Raw genomic sequence first — 23,601 nt, forward strand, 5'->3', positions numbered from 1 at the left:
TGGCATACAGGGCCGCTCCGTTCTTCAAACCAGCTCACGGAGTTCAGTAATATTTTTTGCACTAATTGAGGCTTTTCACACTCAAATTAAGACTTATCTCACTATTAAATAACTGGTTGTTCCATTTATTGTGGGTAGTAAAAAATAAATAGCAAAGTGAACAATATTACAATAATTTGCTGATTGAAGTCCCTGTAAAGTGAAAATAAGATCTTATAAATTTAACATCACAGAGAAGAGTGTTGACAAACAGACTGCACTCAACTTTTACCTGTCACTCAGATACGTTCCTGTAAATACATATGTGCTCAATTATCTATGTGTGCTCTGCCGCTATATTTAGTTAACTTTCAGTGAAGTGTCTTACGTGGACTCACACACAACACAAAACATTGGAAGATGCCGGTCCACACTCCACAGGCTATTGAGGCCCGCTAAACCCATAGCTTGCCAGCTCCATAGCCCACGGACCGCCGTTTCCACTGTATTTGCCTTCATGCTGACTTTTAAGTGTAGTGTTTTAATTTTACGAGTTTAATGAATGTAACTGGTAAAGGGATGTCACTTAAGAGAGGGTGAAAAGTGGTACACTCGCCTGTATTCTGTGCAGCATGCAGGATTTAGTTCTCACTCCAGAACAACATAAATGTGAATGTGAATTGTCGTCTGGGCTTTGTGATTAGACCGGGTTGTAATGTAGTCTGCCTTTCTCCAGGTGCAAGCCAGGCAAACAGCTCTTTGACTCTTCACATCTTCAAAAGTAGCCTCCTGGATGTTCCACCTTGGGCTTTAGGAAAGGGGGTAATAAAAATGACAGAGCCAGGTGGATTGAATAGGGAGGTTGCTCCTGTAAGGCAATGTTCTTCTCAGCCAGGAAGTGTCAGATGCTCAAAGAATAGTGAGCAGACACGTTATGATCGGAAGATCCATCATTGAACTTTGGTGCTAATCTTAAAAAAATCAAGGTCTGTGTTTTTCACTGTTTCGATTAGAACATATCTTTCCATAAGCAAAAAGCTTCTCTCGTGGAGGTACTAACTTGTGTTCATTATACAATTCTGTCTTTTCAGGAGGGGGTAGTCAAACGGCATAGAAACCATCATTGCGCCTGAGCGCACATTTTAGCCCCACAATAATTAAGCCTGTTGAAGTCTGTGCATTTGAGAAAACAAGACAGATGAATTATTACAACAATGTGGAGTACAGTACCCAGACGTGTATTTTCTCATGCCGTGTGTAATGTAAATGTAGCAGAATTCCACCGCACAGAAGACATTAACACCATCTATGATTCATAGATGGAAGTCGTCATGTATTAATTCGTATTATTACATAAGGCGTGCTCTTTCTCAACCGTCCGCGAAGACAGAGCTACTTCTTTATTTGTGTAAATATATTTCGGCATAAAGTTAAACTCGCTTCCTCTAATTCCTACATTTTTTTCCCTCACACTCCCAGCATTGTAAATTCATATCTACCGCTTTCATCCCTATTGCAAAATACCCTCTCCACACCAGACCCAACTGTGATGCCTATTTCTATTCTAAAGTATAAACAACAACAAATAACCCTATAACACTTCAATTTAAGGTAAGTGTTGGACATCAGAGCCCAGACAAGCCCGACTGAGGCGTCGCCTGAGGAGAAGAGAGAAGTACTCTGGAAGGAAACGAGAGCAGATAGCGAGCCCGTGATGATGAAACTCAAGTGCAAGAAACATTTGTAAACCACACCATGGTCTCCAACTTGTATGAAACGCTGTTCTTGTGTGGAAAAATACGTTCGCCCTATCACTCGTGTGTAAAATCACGGCAGTGTCAATTCATAGAACGTATTTATTCCTCAACCAGAGTCACCGGTCGACCAGTGCGACCTTTGAGTAAAATTCATCATGATGTTCTGTGAGAGTCGGCAGCGTTCAGATGATTTATGCATTGATTAAAACTGTAATTGCTTGACTTAATTCAATCGCAAATCACATGTCTGACCTCAGCTGCGCCGAGCTATGAATTCCGATGCATTCATCAACATAAGAAGTTGCATTTTGCCCAAGAAGCAGCACACAACACAAACGTGTACAAATTATATCATCAAGTGTATTATTATTATTTTTTTGTTGTATCTTTATGCACGTCCTGTACACATATTGAGATCCATTTCACATGAACACTATACAATAGCAACGAGTGAGGGATGGAATATTTTCCGAGCGCAGAACAGCTCACGTCGAATGGCACTTTTCATGAAAGTAAAATAAAATTAAAAAAAAAAAGTAACAGGGGAATCACAGAGCATGAATAATAAGTCAATGTAGACCGAACCCAACAGAAGAAATGGCTTTATATTATTAGATCCATTGAGTAACAGATTCAGCACATATAAAATGCACAATGCAATCAAACCAAAACCTCAGTTTGTCCCATTCTCGTGTTTTCGCTGCTTAATCGGAGCCATGAATAATGCAGGAACACAAGATGTTTGCAGCTATCCGAAAGAGAGTGTGTGCTTTTTGTCTCGAGTCAAAGGCAATCTAAAATGGAACGTGTTAGGAGGAGCGGTGACAAGGTACATCGAAATATCAGAGAAATATCAATACAATTCACACATCATCAATTATTCGTCTCATGGAATAAGTCTTTAAGTCACTGATAGAAAAAAAAAACAATACATGTTTGTCAGCTTAACAAGGAATATCTATGCCTCCACGATATGTTTACATTTCCTGTGTGCTTTTGGATCATCCCGTAAAAGTTTTTTTTTTCTTTTCCTTTTTTCCCCATGGAAGGTACAAGATGGACAGTGAGCTGGCTTCGTAGTAGTCACTTTCCAAGAAGCAACGATGGGGAAGAATGTTCCGCAGCCCCAAAGTTGGGCCGCAGCGTTTTTGGGTCGTCGTGAAATCTGTGAGGGAGTTGGGGGAGAGGGACGAGCATCTCGGACGCTGATTCTTCTCTGTAACTTTGCATCCGCAATGCCTTTTGAGTGTGCTAGCCTCTATATATACATACAAGCAATGTTTACAGATATACCTTCACTTGGTGTAGACGGAACTTTTCACATTTAACCCTATGTTGAAGTAAACGCCACACCGACCACAGAGAAATAAACGACTCCCATCCGGCTTGCTGCGAGGTGTTGAACGAAATCCCTTTTTAAACATTCTGTATTTTTCATGAGGATCATATCTTGCGGACAGAGGCAGGGCAAGCTGGAGCGGGGGGGGGGGGTTCAACCCCGCATTATGCAACATGGTAGAGGAGATGACGTCTTCCAGAAATGAAAAGGTTTCCTTTTTTTTTTTTTTTTGCTCATGTACCACAAAAACTCGACAATGGTGTCGGTTCTGCATTATAGGCAGGGGCTGGAGAAACGCAACACACCCTTGTTATAAACGCATTTTTTCGGTGTCTTCATGAAAAATAACCCAACTGTACGACCGAAGTCAAAAGTCACTCGGCTGACCTCAGGGTCAACTACTAGCTATTGGTAATATTTATGATTTTTTTTGGGCTAAGACGGTTTTTTCCCGAGCAGACAGAGAAGAGAAATATCAGTTTTTAAACACGCTTCTTAAGGTCATGTCAATTGCCACCAAAACCCTCGTCGACATGTCCACCAAGTTTATAAAAGTTAAACACGAGGAACGTTTTTTTTTTTTTTTCACCGAGAAATTAACATGTTGAAGCAGGTTTTGATTTATTACATTTGGAGCGTTTTTTCTCCCAGCTGGAGCTGGGGATTTTGTCAAGGTTCCGGACCTTCTGTACTGTTCCAAAGCTGAAAACTTTCAGCATGACAATGACCCTCAAACAAAAATCCAAATCAACAAAAGGCTTCCAGCGAGGATTAAAATTTACAAATGACCCACTGCCATCTTCCAAAAAAGACTTAATGCTTTAATTAAAGAAAATGTGCTAGAACGAATAATTTGAAGGCATACATATTAATTCGACTACCGGTATGTTGTTAGGGCCCTAGCATGCGGTGCCAAGGCCCCTGAAAAATTGCTTTGTCATTCTTACTCTTAGAACAATGAAATAACATTTTTAAGAATTTCTAATTATGTAAATCACCAAGTACCACTTGTGTAAACTGCTCTTACGCAAATGTATTGGCTTGCGTGCTCTTAGGCTACTCCCGGTATCCTTGCTGAACTACTTGATTGTCTCATGTGAATTTATTAATTTTTTTCACATTGAATAACTCAGCTACTGAATACAATCTTTGCTGCCCATCTTTAAAAACCCGCCTCAAAACTCACTTGTGTGAGAATCATTACTGTAACATGGGTTCATGATGTGGGCGTTTGGTGATCCTTTCCATTTTCAGCGATTTACCTTTAACTTGTGGCATTTATATGCGATTACAAACTTATTTTATGGTGGGTGTCAGTTGTGGAATTTCGTTCCATGTGGCCGGCTAACTGTACTCCATAATTTGTCCTATATTGCAGTTGTAGTCATCCTGGTCAATTTTGCATTGGAACGGGTTGCAGGCATTGCCACCGAAATTGACCTTGAACCCCTGCAATTTTTTTTTTTTTTAAGGGCAGGTTCCAAAACCAGTTTCCCCGTAGAACATATTTCAAAGCCCATTAACTCATTCACTCCCAAAGACGTCTTTAAACGTCTTTTCAGACTTGGTCTAGAATTGGCTGGTACTGAATGAGTGCAACGTTTTTTTTTTTTTTTCAATATCAGACAACCACTCATTTTAACAGCATTTGTGTTCACGCTCTGCAGCCACTCTGTCATAACGGAGAACTTCGACACTTGAGACAGAGATTACAAAGAAGAAAACACTGAGGAAACTCAACCGCCGGGTCCTTTCACCGCATCATATCCGTGCTATATACAAAGCAACACTGGATATGACTCTCTCAAGGTTGTTAATACTTAAAAATGAAGCACTTACAAGAAGTGGATGATGGATGACAGCGTTGTGGTAGCTGTGCAACTGTGAGGGAAATGTTCATGTTCACTGCAGTCTGCATTTGACAGTTGCCTTTAGTTACCTGTGAAATGTCTGACTTGCAACCAGAATTAAAAAAAAAAGAAAAAGTGGTGATTTGAAAGTGGAGCACCCTCACATCCTCTCAGTCCTCGCCCGCCTGCTCATACGTAATATTCTTTGTCCTTGTTCTTTTTGCCCTTTGTGATTGCCTTGGCCGCCGAGGCCGTCGCTGTGCTTTTGTCCTTAACCACCGCTCCGTTGCCTTCCACTGCAAAATTGTTGGCAAAATTGTGGCCCTGGTCTGTCTGGTAGGAGCCCTCATCCCGGTTGCGGTACTTGTACATGGCATAGAGGAGGATTAGAATGCAGAGAGCAGCAGCAGCCACGATACCAACCACCATGCCCGTGGTGCTACTGGACTCCCTGATCACCTCCACGGCGCCCGGTTGGATCTTTTCATCGGAGGCTGTGGGGTCGGCTGTGGGCACATGGGGAAAATTGGGGGGGTAAGTTAGTCCCGGTGTGTTTCGGGAGGATGGAGGAGCAGGTGGCAGAAGCACCTGGTCTCGGGTGTTCATTTTGCCCGCGGGAATGTGGAGCTGGTCGGGATTGGTGGTGGGAACATAAGGGGGTAAGGGGCGGGGTTTCTGAACTCCGCCCTCACCGGCGGCGGGAGGTGGCGGAAGGACTGTCCTGTCAGTGACCAATGGGGAGTTGTTATTATTGTAAAAGTCCTCGTCATCGGATTCCGTCATCTCTCCGGAGCCGAAGGCCGAGACCTCCACGGTGTCACCACAGTCCTCCTGGTCTGGGGGGCAGGAAGGGTGAGGAGGGACTATCACAGACTCTTTGGTGGTTTCGAGGGGGGACAAGAGGGTAGGGGGAGGAGGGATGACGGGGTAACGGGTGGCGATGGATGGGGGCTCAAGGGAATCCACTGTTATAATAGGCAACACTAATTCACCTCCTAAAAGGGAAACAGAAAAGGTGGGGGAGGGGGATCCTAAATTAGAACAGCATTAAAATTCCGCCTGAACAGTTACGCTCATTACCATAGAGGCAGAAACTGCTCATTAAGTAAAATATCAGGAAACAATAAATTACCATTAACCGGCATATCACCGATTTATTATTCTTTTTTCTTCTTAAGCATCATTTTACACCACGAGACGATTCAACATGGACTGCATATACAAACGAAAGCCACCGCTTTGGATGTGAAGTCACGGTGTGGGCGCGGAGCGTATAATACTGCGGGAGGCTCACACGAGGGCACAAATATACAAGACGACTCCCGGAAGTAAATACATAACGCACAATAAACAATTCAATTGCTATGCGCTAGCTATGGACATGTATAGGCAGCATTTACAGCGAACAGCAAAAAACAAAAAACTAAAAAAAATCGCGAAGGTCATGTTAATTATTGAGGGTGTTTCAATATGGGGAAAGTCTTTAAAATGGCCGCACTTGCGGTGCCGTAAACTCACGCTCTGGCCGCTATCATTTACTCCTAATGACTCTATCACACCGCAGCTTGCTCTCCTGAGACTTTAGTAGGATGCTACACGAAAAGTAACACAAAGTAATTAGTCGAAGACGTAGGATTTTTATGATAGCAGGCGACATAAGTCACAACAATACAAAAGAAAGAAAATAATATAGCGCATACCGAAGCCCTTGCTAAATTTGATGAACGTTTACGTACTCTGCTGCTGTCCACTCATTAAAGAAAAGAAAAGAAAAGAAAAGAATGGCCCATGTCTTCCGGGCATGAAAGGATTACAATAAAAATTTTATACTGTAATTTGAACCAGGAATATTTGCATAATTTCTGTTGTGTAAGTCCTTTTCTTCTTGGTTCCTATAACTGGCGCGGCGCAGCGCAGAACCTTCTACGTGAATCCTCGCCGTCACTTATGATCGATGGATCCGCCCGATCGGCGTAGCCAAAGTAATGCTAGTCAGGCGAAACGAGATTTGAGCTCTCCGAAGTCGTTAGCAAGACTCGGAGGGACGTTTGAGGCAAGGTGAGCATCGCATTGATCAAGATGGACGGCGATGCGTCTGTTGAGGCCATCTGTACTTTTGCCACAACGGCTGGAAGACCGAGCTCACATCCACGTGAATTGGAATTGTCGCGGTTTCTCTATCAAGTGATTTGTTTCGTCGTTTGTCTCGAGATTGAAGTCCTGTTTTTATTTCCTCTAGTTATTTTTCTTCAACAAGACCTCCAGCTTCGATCGTAACGAGAGGGCACACAATAGGAGGAAAAGAAAAGCATTGATGAAAAATAAAAAGTGAATTTACCGGTGAGTTAAACACTGTCGTGCTGTTATAATGTCACACTATTTACAAAGCTGTTATTTTTTTTAAGGGGCAATCTATTTAGCGGCAAGGTGACTAATTGAGTATTGATTAGAGCACTTACAGTAAAAACACCCATTGGCGCTGAGATTTTTATACTCTTCCAGATCTCTCTTTTTTTTTTTTTTTTTGATTTTTGCCAGAGAAAACCCACCTGTTCCCGGTTCACACTCTTCCAGGTCTTCATCATCACTTGGACACTCGGCTGACGCCACCAGAATATCATCCGAGTTCTGCGGCTATGTGGAGAAGAAAAAAAAAAAAAGCTGATTTGACAAACGCACATTCCCTCTGCTCACTGCCCTATGAGCTCGTTTGCCGTGCGCTTTATGAAGACGAAATGTTGCAATGTGTTTCGGTCGGTGTGCCACTTCAGTGTTTGGGGCTTGGAGCGATGCGAGTGAAAGAACAAACGGAAAATGTGCACATATTCTGCTGCTTTTCATTCTTTGCCCCCCCCCCCCCCCCAATTGCAGACTCTTCCGTGTTTCTAAGGAAGTGCTGTAATGTTGAAAAGGAAATTCCCAGCCGGCGTTCCATAGTGTTGTACGCTGCATCGTGCAGTAACCAATTTCACTCATGCTAAATCAATGTTTTTGTTTATTTTTAATTTTTTTTCCCCTGAAGAAGGCTGAGGGCACTCAGCGACCTCAGTATAAACCTGAGCTGAATGGGAAACGGACGGCCCGCTTCGATAAATTGAAAATATATGGAAGGGCTATTCAAAGGTGACGGGAAAGGAGACAAGAGAAATGCAAATGAATCCATCTGAGAGCAAGCCAGTGTTTGCAGGTTTAGAAGAATCCGTCCATCCATTTTCTATCGTGTCTGTCCTCATTAGGGCCGCAGGTAAAACGACCCCATCCGATTTGGGATGGGAGTAAAGTGAACCATGATAATCGTGGCATTCGCATTGTTGTCTGTTCCACTACCTCCGATTTCGATTAAACATTTGTTCAACGGAGGACATTTTGTCAGGAACAGTATTGATCCGTGCGATTTTGCGGTTGCATTTGAACTATCATGCTGAAAAAAAGTTGCGCATCAAAAGAGGTTATTGCGGCTTGGAAAAGTTTGAGGCCAATTTCAAGCTTTAACAGCACCTTTGGCCTCCAGTTCCAGCGAAACGCCGCAAGCGCTCCTGTTCTATTGCCGGCACAAAAGAAATGTAGTCCTCCTGTGAGACTCAGACCCTGAAATTTTAATTAGTCATAATATTCAGTCTCACAATGAGAAAGCAAAATGTTTTCAATTTGTCTTTCCCTCCGAATATTTCTCCCAATATGCGTGATTGATTCCAAAACAACATGTCACATTATCCGCTGTGTTGGAGATTATTCTTCTGAATTTCACAGAGCACAACCGAGATCAAGTCAACCTCCAAATACGGAACATAAAAGGAGACATTGAGATGATTTTATGACGTAGGATTGGAGTATCGTTTTCCCCTCCTGTACTGCGGTTCACTTGATGTATATATTAAAATGGCGCCGCGAGAGTGGCTGCCTTTCCAGCAGCTCCTATATTTTGTTGTTCTACTTCCTTCTTCCTTTCATAACTTTGTCGCTGTGAATTGGGAATTTCTCCATTGCGAGACTAATAAAGGTTTTCTTATCTTATCTTATCTTATTATACACTAAAATATTATGACTCAAATGTCACTGGTAAACTTGGATCTTTATCCATCGCAGATGATACAGCTAATGGGGGCGGGGGGATGGAAAACACACATTCACAATCATAGCTACTATAGTGTGGATTGTGTGGATGGCGGACAAAAAAAAAAAAAAAAAAGAAGAACCCATTACCTCTGAGAGACAGAAATTCTAAACACCGTCCGCTGTACGTCCCAATACGTGACTATTTGAGTGCAATTGCTACACCCGGTGGAAATACATCTAAACACGTCTCTGTTCTTAACTCATTCACTCCCAAAGACGTTTTTAAACGTCTTTTCAGACTTGGTCTAGAATTGGCTGGTACTGAATGAGTTAATACCTCTCTCTCCAAATTTGTCTCAGTGTTGTTGCCAGTTCTACCTGTTCATTGTCTGCCCAGAGCGAAGGCGCAGCAACAGATTAAGCTCGCAATTTAATTTTTTGTCATTTTTAGTACTCTCAAATGTTACATTGCAACAGTGCCATATAAATATTGATTCCGAACTGCGCCGGATGATGTACCTGGCACGGTTATTTCATTTTTTTTTTCCATCCCGTATGGATGGTTTTTATCATTGCAATGTGATCGTGATGATATCAACAGATGGATAAAGCCCCCCCACTGGTGGGCAAAGTCTGAAAGGCAGGAGTGACTTTCTAGTGTTCCTTTGACGCTCTAACCTGAGAGATGCTGTCCCTCAAGCTGGGTGAGCGCTGCCTGCGGGTGGTGGTGGTCGCCATGGTGGTGGTGGTCTCCATGATGGTGGTGGACATGTCGGACACGGCCAGCGGGGTCGCCGAGGTGGTGTCGGTGGTCAGCACGGAGAGCGCGTCGCCCACCAGACGGAGGTTGCCCTCCACCTGGACGCTGGGGTCGTTCTCCGCCGCCAGTTTGAGCACCTGCAGCCCGTTGTAGTAGAGGCCAGAGATTTGACCCTGGAAGGGTCGACCCTTGTCCTGGCCGCCGATTTTAATGGCGGCTTGGCTGTTAAAGATGGTCAGCTGTCTTCCTACAAGCCAGGCAGAGAGAAGTTGAGAGAAGTGGATTGGAAAAAAAAGGGTGAAGCAGACATGAAAAGGTCACGTGGGTGGCAAGGGAGTACAACTTGTACCATGTTGGTGTTCGTGATTTACCCCAAAAAATCGTTTCGATGTTCAACGGTGGGGTGGGGGTGGGCTTGGGGGGAGGAGGGGGGGGGGATTTACACTTTAAACATGCGGGTTACAAGAAGAAAAGGCGGTGCTCATATTGAGGTCCCTATTTTTGCATTTTACATCATTCAATTCGATTTCTCGTATTGGAAAGGGGCGGGTGTTGAAACTGGATCTTTATTTATCTCTTTACCAAGCAGAAGCTAAGATGACTGAAGTCACTGGCATCAGTGCAATGGGGGTGGGTTGGGTGGGGGGTGGGGTTGGGGGGGGGGAATTAAAAACAAAATGGAGGCCGAACTCCACTGACGAGTGAATTCTGCAGCCATTAAAAACTCAAGAGTTGTCCTCCAGTCCAATGGCCTTAACTCCTGCGAGGGACAATGTCTCGTAACGGCGCCGCTGACAGCAGTTACGCTGATAAGTGAGCATCAGCGAGAGGACTGCAGTAATGGGCCCCTTTCAGGAGAATACTTATTAGCAAAGTTGGTGGCTGCAAACAGTGAACCATTTCAGCAGCCTGTCAGGCCTCTTTTGTCAGGGGCTGAACTGAAGCCTGGGGGGGGGGGGGGGGGGACTGTGACATGGTCACTGTCGTGCACACAGGAAGCCAACAACACAGGGCCGCTGGGAACAAGGGGTGGGAGGTGGGGGCGGGGGGAGGGGGGGCGCTTCACTTAGGGCGATCACATCGAAAGGTTTAGCTTACATCGATTTAAGGGAGGGGGGCGGGGCGGTACGTTTAGTTCACATTTTACTGGCACCCGTCAAAGTGCAGCACACTTAAGAGATTAAAAAGCAATTGATTACACACATTTACACATCTAGTTAAGACGAAGGAATGTTCGGGCCACACCGAGAAGTAAACGAACGAGAAGGAAGTTGTAATACGACAAGAAAACAATTTCAAGTCGTACTACGACGCCAAAAAGGAATACCAGGACTGTATAGAAAATAGTATGAGAATGAAGTCAGCGTTTTAATTAAATGTCAAAGATGACAGACTGTACCTTGTGTAGGCGAATATAATGAATTTTTTTGTTTCAATCTCAACTGCACCGGCGCATTTGCCTGTACAAAACGTACAACTTTATTCTGGTAAAATGAGGTCATTCTTCTTGTTCTAACTTTTAATTGTAGAATTGCGACTTTATTCTCATCACCTTTTTCTTCTCAGCAGACAGTCATACATTAGAAAATGGTAGCGTACATTATTATTGAACAATTAGTCTTTGTATTGTAATTTTTGAGAATTTACGGCACAATCACGACTTTTCCTTGTTCAATGAAGATGTTTTTCCTCATCATATGATGAATTGGTTCTTGTATCATTCCAACTTTTTTTTTTTCCTCTCTCGACATTTAGTGACTTTACAATGACAAGTTGGTTTCTTTAATGTTTCCAAATTGGTCTTCCAATTTCAGTTTCATTCTCGTCATTCTACAACTTCCTTCTCATTTCTTATCCTTGTCTTTTTGTTTTCAGCGTGGCCCCAATACTCCCTCGTAAGTTAATGGCAGTGGTTAAGAGGGACGATGGAGGGCTGGGTATGAGTTATGTGTTTTTAGTTCATTGGTTTAAAATCCGTTTAAGGGTGCAGCTGGTCCACAAGGTGCAAGGGTGACAAGGAAGGAACGCTTAAAAAAAAACGTGTGGTGGGAACCTTTTTTTATTTTTATTTTTTTTTTAAATCAGTGCTGAGTTTGTGCTCTTGACAATTGACAGACATTAGGCGGTCCAATTCAATTGGGGACTGTATCACACTGGGATAAACACGACCCTTGTCACAATTGTCTTGTGGCGCTGCGCCTCTCTTGGGGGGAGGGGGAGGGTGGCGGGGGGAGGGGGGGAAGGTTAATCACTAGTTAGTTTTTCAGTTCTTTTCTTTGTTTTTACCTTTATCGAGTAGCCACTCGTCAACTACCCGACCGAGTCTGTACGGGATTCTTTGCCTAGCAATAGCCAGTCGCTCATTATCATAGTGTCCTTCAGAGAATTTGGAGAGACAGGTTAAAGGTTAACGTCTGCAAGCTGAAAGATCACATGGTTAGAAACAGAGTTATGATGGCTAACACCTTTAACAACCTGGTTAGGCATCTGTATCTTGACGTAGAGTTATTTGAATTTTTTTTTTTTAAGAGCAACAGTTAGAGAAGTCAAGTTTAGGCTATTTATAGCTACGCTAGTTAGTGTTGTTTAGCTATTTTAAGCACAGGAAAAAAAGTTGATATACTTGGAGGAAAAAAAAAACGTGGTTAAAACAGTTAGCAGCACGAAAACTCATTAACATTTGAACAGAAGCATTTACAAAAAACACATTTCGACAGTCGGACAGAAGAGAAAAGCAGAAAAAGACATTGTCGTTGGTGATATTTCATTGGGGTGAATTTAGTAGGAAAACAAAAATGTAAAAAGTAGATTGTAATCAAACCGGAATACTTTCTGGTCATGCTTTGTTGTGTCAACATTTTAAAATTGGAACTATATTTTCATTAAGCAAAATGTGATTTTTGAACAAACATTTTTAAAAAAATGCCGTTATTGTATGTGAAATCCTACTAAATTCATACCAAAAAAAATTAAAATAACTTTCACATTATAAATGGTGATGATCACATTGGAATAAAGAATGCAAGCCGACACTACAGCAACAGCATGTGAACGTGCAAGAAGTCAAATAGTTGATTCATTACCGTCCAATAAAAAAACATCAACACACTTTATTCTGTTCGTTATGAAGCAAAGATGAATCAAAGTGATTTCCGTCAAAAATATACCCTTTTTTTTTTTTGGACAGCGACAACATTGTGCATAATACATAAACGGCAAGTGATTTATTCTGGAGGTGAGTCAATTCTTGTGGAGCAAACGTTACACATCAGCAGAGCTGTGGGTCTTTTTAAAAACAAATATAGATTATGGAAATCTGAACCCATCCGTGAATGCATCCATGCGTAAATAAACATACAATCGATATGGGGTAAACAAAATCAGCCGACGTCGTCAGCAGTGCGCCGGTGATGGCTACATAAACGGGATTATGGTGTGACATGAAAGAGGTGGCGCCAGACACGACGGTTTAAATCACTTTGCGCTCAAGTTTTCTTACGCAGCGAAAGAGGCTGGGTGGGGAAAAAAAATAAAAGTTTACTAATTCAAATCATCTCAAAAGAAATCACTGATTGCTAAAGTGGGAGCGCGGAGTGTACACACGTGCGCGTGTGATTAAGAATTTGGGGGTTGTGTGCGTAGTTTCACCCGCAGCTGGAGGCGGAGAGGGGAACTTCCTCCCGCCGCGCACGCCGCCGCACCTGCTCCGAAAAAAAAGGTCGATTGGGTTCAGAGCAGGTTAAAGAGCAGCCAGCCGTGATTACATGAAAGCAGTTTGCGTTTCCCTTTTTCAATCTGCATGCAAATTAGGCGTGCGAGTACACAGGCCGGCGAGCCTTAATCCCTTTTGGGTTTAAAATGAGGTTTCGATGAATACATTATCTCCCGGTTTGTTTCCCGCGTATGCATGTCGCCGCAGAGTTGAGGTAATAAGGGAATGTCATGCCACTCCTCACATTATTTATTTCCCGCGGATTCTTTTCAATTGATCCTTCCGTGCTCAAAAGACAGTCGAGGTAGACGACGTTTGCGGCGCCTCATTAGGTAGTTTATGCTGCCAAATGCACAACTTGAGCTTGCACGAGTCATCTCCACCAAAAGGGAACGGCTTTTTTAGAAGAAGGGTGAGGAGAAAATAGCGGCTTTGAACGCGCGGCGCAACGTGAGCGTGTTTGCTTATCGGCGGCAGATTGCAGCGATGACGGGTTCTGATGAAAGCCGTTTAACTGCGAGATATACTTAGCCAGACGGCTTTCGGCGAGTGTATCGGTGTCAGATCACGAGATTGTTGACGCAACTTGAAAGGTCCACTATGGACGGCGTGGGTGGCAACTTCATGGATAGCGTTCAGGGTGATGCGCGAGTGGGAGAGCCGACTTCCAACCTGCAATCATTCGCCGACTGATCTTGAGGCAAACATGCAACGGACCGGCCTTCATTTAGCAGGCAGCGGCTGTCGTTGGTCTTACCTGGAGGGTAGCGCTCAATGACCGGATAGTTGTCCACCTGGAGCGTGGCATTGCCACCGCTGCGTGTGAAGCGTACAACGTGGTACTTGCCGTCATTCACCATGACGGCCGGCTCGTCGATGGTGATGTCATCGGTGCCCACGTTGAAGATGACGCCGATTTTGCCTTGGTTCTGCGGGGGGACACAACGTGAATAACCAGACCGCCGCTGCAGAGGAAGTTCAAATACTCAATATGAGCTTCGTGTGAGAACTATGTACTGCTGAATTGTGCGGCTATAGCATGAACTGTTTTTCCGTCATTGTTTTTTTGGGGGGGTGGGTGGGCGTGGCTAAAACATTGTCCGGGATGAGTTGCTCCTCCCCACACTAATGTGCGTACGTGGGTAAACGCTTTGCTTTGGCTGCACGAGGGGTGTTGAAACCCAAACCGAGTTGGGCGGATGAAAGCGTATCATTTGTGACACGACCAGTATGTTAAGCTCTTTCTTTAGGGTCCGCGCATCGTTTCCTCTCAGCCGCCAGCTCAGGTTGTCTGACGCGGATCGCTCCTGACACAATCCTGCTGTTCCTGCTTTGCTTGACCAACTACCCCCAACCCCCCACTCCCCCACCCCTCCCTGTTTTCCTTCCTCCGTCTGCTACCGACAACCTTCCGCAAAGGTCAAAGCTGCTTCCCAAGATAGCCTTTGGGGGGCACTGGTAGCAAGCGGTCTGTGTGTCTGTGTCTGGTGCACCCCTTGGCTGCCATGCAAGGTCAAACAAGCGATGGCAGTGCGATAACCTGCACACTAATGCGCAGATGAGGAACCGGTTGGAAAATATGTCCTAATTAGTCGTACAATTGCTGAATACAAAAAAAAAAAAATCTGCTTTGACAAATATGGTAATTCTCGGTTGTGGTTGGTATTCAATGAACAATATGGAGATTATTGCAGTCGTAGTTTGCAGTGGTGTGGAATATATCAGTCTGGGATGCTACATCATTTCGCGCGGATCTCATCGCACTGTGTGGTTGTACGTAATAAAGTGTCCAACGGGTATATTTTGTTGCACATGAAACAACCCAGTGGGATGCTAACGATTCATGAGAGAGAATCGTTGACAGGCGGTGACGTGACGATAATAAGAATGTCAGTTGCGCACGGTTGTATGTCGCGCACATGATTAATAGTCATTATCATCAGGAAGTTTAAGCCGGCATATGCCTTTTGTCTCTCAGGCGGGGTGGGATAAGATATGCACAGGCTGCGGGGCTTTCTTCCAACTCCAGCTGCAGCGCGGCACCGTCAACGAGACAGTGGAAGTGCAGGCAAATTGGGGTGGGTGTAGCGTTGTGTCGAAATGAAAATGCGCCAGTCCTCCGTGGCAAACGAGGCCTACGATATTTACTGGCTTGAAAGAGAAAGGTGTACATATTTTAAACACCGCATCGTGCTTTATATTGTGGAGTTTGCAGCTTTGCTGTCACGTCCGCCCGGTTCCTCCCGAGCTTATTCGGTGATTTGTGCCATATTAGATCACCCCCCATACTTTTTCGAAAATTGAATGACTGGCTGAATATGTAGACAGAAATATGACTCTTCTTGCCTCCAAGGTGGCTGCTGCTGCTCCTGCCGGGGCTGTGGTGTGATGTAAAAGCTGTCTTAAAGCTTTGCACGCCCTTTAATCATATGTAAAATCCTGCTGGAATCCTTTAGAATGGGAAACAATTATTCATGCCGATGTGGTTGGTGTTACGTCGGAAAGTGTTAAATGTTTTCAGAAACCTCCAACAGCCCACTGTGGGTATTTAAAGCGTCAACTGCCGACTCGGTGTTTAGTCCATATCAAGGAGACTTAACAATGCAAGGCAGCGAAAGAGATGCGGTTTGAGAGGGCTATTCTCAAGCCATTTGCTCTGTCCAGAAATCTGACATTAACATCGGGAAGTAAGATTAAACCCAGTCACAAGTGCTTAAAGCCTTTTAAGTAGCTTTGAAGTCTGCCTCTGTTTTTTTTTAATCCCCATTTTCTTTGGTTCATGCTTTTTCTTTGTCTTTTCATGCAACACCAAGGACGAATCGCTGCCCTGTGCAAGATCTCACAATATTTCATTTCAGACAGATTGAAAGAATGACCTGAGTGCTTTGATCTTTGCCATTAAGACTATTTTGCTTAAAACAGTAAACGATATTGAAATGTTACTTCAAACATTGCCCGTACAGTCAATATAGTTATTTCGGTGGCGCCGTTTTGTTTAATCGTCATCGACGTGATATCGTGCGGTTCTTCTAGCTCACTGGAAGATAACAAAAGTCCAATTTGAACACTCACTTAGGTTAACAACAATGGCACGGCGCATTCACAATGAAGTATGAACTTGCCATGCGCATCGAATCGAGTCACTAATTTTGTGTGAGAGTCAATCTGAAGCCTTCGCTTTGCCATGGCTGAGGAATAATGAGCTACTATATTCTTACATTATGTTCACAAAACCGACATGATGCCGTGCAAGGAAAAAAAAAAACCTAGGAAACAACAACTAATTTACGGATAATTACAAGCGTGTGGTGGTATTGTTCTAATTGGAATTTGTTTGCGAGTTTGCGAAACCACCATATAATGATAAAATCACCGTCACAAAACAAGAATCAACACTTGACAATTTAAACTTCTCTCCTCACCGAAGTGTGTGCGAAGACGAGTGGAAATAAAACCGAGACTGCTTCACTGACCCGGAATAGTTGACAGCTGATCTTAGTTTAGCTGGAACAGCATTGATTTGCCGAACATCAGCCTCAAGGCGAGATAGCAGTTCGCATGATGGGAGTCGGCTGCGATTACTGCCCTGCAATGGGGTAATTTCCTACCCAGCCTGTTTAAAATACGTGGCGGGGCGGGGGTTAAGTAGCATGTAGTATGTACCGTATGCTAAAAATGAACCAATATGGTAGTGCGGCCGAAAGACGAGCTCTCCTGATTTCCTTGACAACTGTTCAAATGACTTTTCACCCTGCTTCAAACCTGGCACGGGTGTAAATGATTTGTTGCCCCCCCACCTGTCTTGGTCAAGCTGAACATCACGCAGCAAACTGGCTAACAATCGCATTTCTCTTTCAAACACCCAATAAGCACTGGAAAATTCCACGTGTGGACCTCCTGCTGACGTGTGTACAGATGGGCGTGTTGTCAGCGCAAAAAGGGCCGATTGCGTTATTCAATTTCTGCTCCCCGACCTGCATTTTCGTCGACAATGGGCCACTCCGCAAGGTGCCACAACAATCACCAGTGGCTGACATGCCATTACACACCAAAAGGTTTTGTTTAAGCAATACCACCTGATGCAGCTCCGCGTAATACACGCGCTATGATGATTATTGCCCCGCCAGATCCAGCAGAGGACTGGATTCTGGTCTTGAATGTCAAAGAATCAACCCCATTTAGGAAGGATCAGCCTGAGACATTTGCTTGAATGTGGTCTGTTACCGCACGCAAAATAAAAATTCATGTCCCGTTGCCCGTGGTCAAATCTAGCCCATAATAACATCTAGGTTGGAGTAGATTGCCAGAGGCGTTTTTCTTTTTCGCTTGACTCGGTGAGATTACAAAACAAGTCCCGAAGGACCTTTCAAGTGCCGGCAAAGCAAAAATGACCGCACTCTTGTCCAAGCGACCCATAGAGAGATCTTTGGCGCCGACATTCATTTGCTCCCCCTTTCTCTTCAAGAATCTACTCAAACGAGCCTATAAGGAGGTTTGACGTGAAAAGTCGCGGGATGTCTGCCGTTTGCTTCCAAAAGCACCTCGCTTCGAAATACCGTTCTTGCATTCGCACTAACTTCATCACCTTGCCGGCAGCAAGCATATTGGGCTGGGGGTTTATATGAGGCGAGGACCACAGTGCAGACGATTTGAATCTGACGAAACCCACCTTTGAAATAACGCAAAGGCTTATTGAAGGCCGACGACTCTCTTTCTTTGTGCGTATTCAAAGCCGAGTGGGAATCTGCATCAATCGCGGGTGCCGTTCATCGAGATTTTATCTCGTGTAATCCCAACGGTACACTAAAATATCGCTTCATATTCAATGTATCATCCTCATAATACGGCAAACACGGGGGACCCGGTAAATAAAAGCAACTTAAAGTGTTTCTTTTAATCCCAACTGTGACCAAGCAAAGCTCATTTCCCAGGGAAGAAAGAAATTGAATTCTCTAAATTCCACATGCACATTTCGGGACACTAATATTGTTGCACTGTCACTCACTCCCTGGGGATCAAGGTAGTCTTGACTTCTGAAAAAAAATGAAGATATTTTGTTGCCGGTGTATCAAGAGTGCCAGCAAAATCTGAGATTAACCCTTTCGTGCACCCTGTAACCTATCCACTGATAAACTATCCACTGGAGTAACCGCCGCCCCTGAAAGGGTTAACTTCATAAAAAACTAAAAAAATAAATGGACCAAAGTTATTTAATTGGAAGAAGATCCCTTGAGGAACAGAGGGGAGAGGACAAACTTTTTTTTTCTCGCCTCCTACCCTTTAATGCGAGAGTCAGGAAAGGACACATTATTTAATGAGAAAAAAAATGGCTGCATTATGAAACGACACAATAATAACCTCACATTGTGTTCTTATCTCGCTAACGTTGTTTGCTCTTTAAAAAAATGCTATAATAATAGATGATAATAGTTTCAACTTCTGCTATCAATACAATTATTTTGTGTAGTTTCAGTTAGTTTTCATTTTTTTAAGCATTTTGTTGTTTTTATTTGGTTCCCGAAAATATTTGGAAAATTGGAGTTTTCATGATTTCATTACTTTTTCTTAATTGTAATAACCTCGCCTTGTCCTGAATACAGACAAGCACTAATATTCACATGCTCACAATACTCAAATGCACCAATATTGACTCACTTCAGGCAAAAGTATTTCTGACTTGGATAAGCGGTGTTGAAAATGGATGGATAGGAAGTGTCAATATTGCATTCTCAGAGTTAAAGTCCATTTTTAATTGTTGACTGTGCAATCTTGGAGCTGCAAATCACCCGAGAAAGTTCCAAAACACTGCTGCTTAATAGACAGAAACTGTATTGCATCTCATCTGTTTCACTTCCCCCTTTTCAACTCTTTCTCCTTGAATTGAGTCACTTTGACCAAAGCGACTCGAGCGATGAGGGATATGACGGCTATGTATGTATCTGAGATGTGTATCCGAGTGCTCTGCTAGAGGAACCTCACACTCCGTGAGCTCCTTTCGCTGTCTGAGCATTTAATAATGTGTCAATGTGTCAAAGTGTTTGAGCGCAGCGACTTGGCAGCAACAAGAGGGGGGTGGGGTGGGGGTGGAAGACACTTACATGCTGTAAGCGTTGCATGTAGCTGTGGAGACAGATTTGATCTCAGGAAAAAAAAAAATAAGTCAAATGCTTGCAAAACATCCAATGGAGAACCATATACTGTCTTCTCCGGATTCAGTTCAGAACTATTTTCGGACATTAGGAAACAATTTCCGTAATGGATTGTGGTCCACAAACTGGTGGCATAAAAACAGCAACCGTGAAAGTGTGAAGGGGATTCAAAAACAGCATCCAATATTAAAATATGTACTGGACCGAAAGCCACATTAAGCAGCTGTGATGTTAATTATTACAGCACTCGCAGACGTTTGACAGCTCTCTCCTCTGGTTTTCATCACGCCACATCTGTCCTGCGGCTACGTACTAAAAAGGCTGATTTCCCTCCAGAACAGACACACTTGATGACAGCTGCTGAGGTGTCGCTTGTTTCGTCAACAGTCACTATATTTTAATCGCGAGAGAAAGCACGCTGTTTTGTTGTGGTCATGTGTGGTCGTTGTTGGAATGCCATTTGGACTGATATGTATGAAGTGCCCTTGTTTGTTTGATTGTTTTTTTTTTTTTTTGTGGTGTGTTAAAAGGGTTATGCAAACAGTTTGTTTCTGTCTGGTGTGGCATGTACGCAAATCCGTATCCAGGAATTTTAATTTTGCATCACTTGCGCAACATGGTTGAAGTGATACAACATGACACATAATTCGAGGTGACGTAATGGCAGAGCAAAAAAGAAAAAAAAACCAGAATGGAATTGGCTATCCTTAGATTGGAATCAGGCCTCTTCCAAAAAAAATCAACAGCCAACACGAGCGCAGCGTACAGATCGGATACATCACATCATGTTCCACGCCATTGAAATACCAATGCTACGGTGCCTATTCATATCTTGAACTGTTTGTGAATTATTATTTTGCCATTTTTCTATCCAAGGCTTCCTTCTCGATTATTTCCATAAACCCGCTGGGAAATCGCTCGCCTTGTTTTTTTGTGCGAGCACTCGCCGCGTCGCCAATAACTGACACGTGCTGCAAATTAGCATGTTGCTTGACCCGATGAAAAAAAATAACTAAGCTTAGGAATTGTTGACTGATTGATGTACAAATGTGGGGGAGGGAACCGCTCGCGCGGTGGTGCAGGAGTAGGAGGAGGGAAAGGAAAGCGGTGTCTCTGTTCCAAGTTGCCGTCTCCAAACATGGACGCATTTTCTTCACGTCGCTCGCCAAACAAAGTAGCAGTCTGGAGCCTCTCAATTTTGCTGGCGGGAGATTGATTCACGTTGTACAAACTGGCCACAGTTGCCATCTTTTCAGCACAATCTGATTTCCTAATTACGGCAACCTTTATTTCCTACTGAGACTGCTTTTCCGCTTCTCAGCACTTGCGCTGTCATCGCTTGCCTTATGCTTGCCATTAGCCATGATGGATGGGCTAATTTGATCGCAAAACACAAAGCAATGGCACTAACAGCTATAGCACAAGCAAAAGAATATTACCTGTGAGGGTGGCACGGCTTCAATTTGGCCGAGTAGACTGGCAAAGGTTGTGGCAAAACGTACAAAACTGAAGGCAAGCAACCAGAAAACTTGGACTTGTAGGAGTCCTGTGGACGTTTTTATCTAAAAAGTCAAATGGGGCAGGGCCCCCAGGGCTCTGGAGGGTGTGGGGCTGTCTCGGCTGACACACCTCTGTGACCTTGCGGGGACACCAGGGACAATGCCTCTTGAGGGGTGGTGTTACCCTCGGGTATGCTCCAAATACAAGGGGATCACACTACTGAGCCCCCTTGATAAGGTCTATTCAGACATTCTGGAAAGGACTTTCTGTCAGGAAATTGAATCTTGTATTCAGGAGGTGCATCGTGGTTTTTGTCCTGCCGATTGAACTGTCGACCAGCTTTACACCCACAGCAGGGTCCTGGAGGGTCCCAGGAGTTTGGAGAACCAGGTCGCTCAGGAATCCTGTGGGTGCTCCAGGACTATGGGGTATCGAACCCTGGATAACGGCGGTGCAGTCCCCTGGACCAAGAGCATCAGAGCAACTTGGATTTGTTTCCAGTGAGGGTTGGACTCGGCCAAGGCTGCCCTTTGTGATTCTGTTCATAACCTTTGTTGACAGAATTTCTTGGTGCAGCCGATGCAGTGAGGGCATCTGGTGCGGTGGCCTTGGTATTAAGTCACTGCTTTTTGCAGATGGTGTAGTTCTGGATTCTTGAAGCGGCCATCTTCAACTCTTGTTGGAACGGTTTGTGTGAAACAGGTGATATGAAAATCAATATCGCCAATTCTGAGGGAATGGCTCTCAGTCAGAAAAGGGTAGAGTGCCCTCTCCAGGTCAGGGGAAGATATTCTGCCCTAAGGGGGCGAAATCAAGTATTTTGGGGTCTTGTTCATGAGATCGACAGGAAGATTGGTCGAGCATCTGTCGTAATGCAGCCTACTGTGGTGAGGAAATAGATCCATTTACCGGCCGATCTACGCTGCAACGCCCACCTATGGTCACAAGCTGCAGGTTGTGGCTGAAAGGAAAAGATCACAGATACAAGCGGGCAAAATGACACCGCCATGGGGTGTATTGGCTTCGCTTTTGAGACAGGGTGAGAAGCGTGATCATCCTGTGGGGGCTGTTGATGAGTCAGATGACATCCTCTAACTTTTCCACCGGAAATGCTAAATATGTTGCATGGCATGAGGTCCATTTGTGATTGTTTATATCCGTGACTGGACTGGGCAATTTCAAATTATTCGTTTTCAAACGTTTATAAAGTCAATCAAAACACATTTCCAGAAACTCATCAGTTACTAGCTCCATTTTCTTTTTTTATTGGTGCAAATGATGACGAGCTTCGCACAAGCAAACAATAAATGCGTGATTTTTTAAATTTATTTATTTGTAGCGGGAATGCTGTTTGATTAGCTTGATTTACTTGGCAATATAATTTAGTCTTGACATTTTAACTCAAGGGCCAAAGATGAGTAAGTCCAACGCATTAGAATTTTGCTTTCCGCATTCTACATTGTCAGAATTTTGTCTATTCATTAATTCCATAATGCTTTGTTGACAGAAGGTTAATAAATCCATTTTTATGAGGGTTTCAGCCGAGACACAGCACTGAATTATTAAATATCGTTTGGTTGGTGGAGAAGATGGCTCGTTTTGAGCCACTCAACAGATGTGTCCATAGAGAAAAGATATTTGTCAAAGAAAACTGCAATTATAACCAGAAATGTTTTCATTTTCACAGTGAGTAATTCGCTGCGATATATTCCACGAGTGAGAATGCCGATGAATAAGAGCGACCTAGCGGCGAAAGAATCCTATTCGGGCACTTACTATGTGCAGCTGAAGATAGTCTCCGAGCCCGTGCGTGCTCTCCACACGCACCAAGATGGCGTCCTTCTGCAGGCTGCTGAAGCCCACGGCGAGCCGGTCGGCCCGGGTGCTCGGCCGCTCGTTGGGCGCCCAGGTGAACGTAATGAGAGCACCTCCTTTCCCGAAGATGTACGTCGTTCCAGCTGTAAGTGGTATACAGAGATGTGTAAACAACACTGCTTTTTATTGATTGATTGATTGATTTTTTTTTTTTTCTAAACACATTCCCGCACTTTGGTTAGTTTCGCTTCTTTCAGTCTGACATGCTCACGGACAACTGTTTGGACACAGTGTTTTTCTTGCAGCAGCAAAGAGGTGAGCTCCAGCAGGTGCTTCACCATTTTCCAATTCACAAATTCACCAGCAACAAAAACTAGTTTTATACGGCAATATATTTGAGCGGTATCAGAAATTCAACCTTTATAAAGATATAATATTGATTGACGCTGGACGCTGTACTCAGCAAGGGCGACTTGTGCTTGCACCTTTGCTGTTATTTCCTTTTTTTCCCATTTTCAGGTCATGCACATTTGTCTCGGGCTTGTTTTTACACATGTCCAAGGCGAGATTGTTTTCACACGCTCAACACGGCCATTGAAAACACCCTTGGACCGTTCACGAGGCACGGCGTTGAGCTAAATCCGTAACAATGTGACAACAATGGCAACTACTGCGTGCTACTGT

General features: G+C 43.9%; 1 protein-coding gene across 7 annotated transcripts in view; it reads right to left on the reverse strand.

The window, feature by feature from the left end:
* Positions 1-2,076: 2,076 nt before the first annotated feature.
* Positions 2,077-23,601, reverse strand: part of LOC147193877 (neurexin-2-like) — a 124,764-nt gene continuing 103,239 nt past the window's right edge. For 3 of the 7 annotated variants that reach the window (XM_086131747.1, XM_086131744.1, XM_086131745.1), the window contains 6 exons: positions 22,879-23,060; positions 14,211-14,382; positions 12,028-12,117; positions 9,660-9,988; positions 7,475-7,559; positions 2,077-5,920 (listed from right to left, as the gene is read on the reverse strand). In XM_086131747.1, coding sequence (XP_085987873.1) covers positions 5,115-5,920; positions 7,475-7,559; positions 9,660-9,988; positions 12,028-12,117; positions 14,211-14,382; positions 22,879-23,060 — 1,664 coding nt within the window. In that variant the 3' untranslated portion in view covers positions 2,077-5,114. The remainder of the gene's footprint in view (positions 5,921-7,474; positions 7,560-9,659; positions 9,989-12,027; positions 12,118-14,210; positions 14,383-22,878; positions 23,061-23,601) is intronic. The other 4 variants (XM_086131749.1, XM_086131750.1, XM_086131751.1 and 1 more) reach the window with 4 other exon arrangements.

Source organism: Hippocampus guttulatus, chromosome 15, assembly GCF_054856545.1.
Source record: "Hippocampus guttulatus isolate MCC_2025c chromosome 15, RoL_Hgut_1.0, whole genome shotgun sequence".
Lineage (NCBI taxonomy): Eukaryota > Metazoa > Chordata > Actinopteri > Syngnathiformes > Syngnathidae > Hippocampus > Hippocampus guttulatus.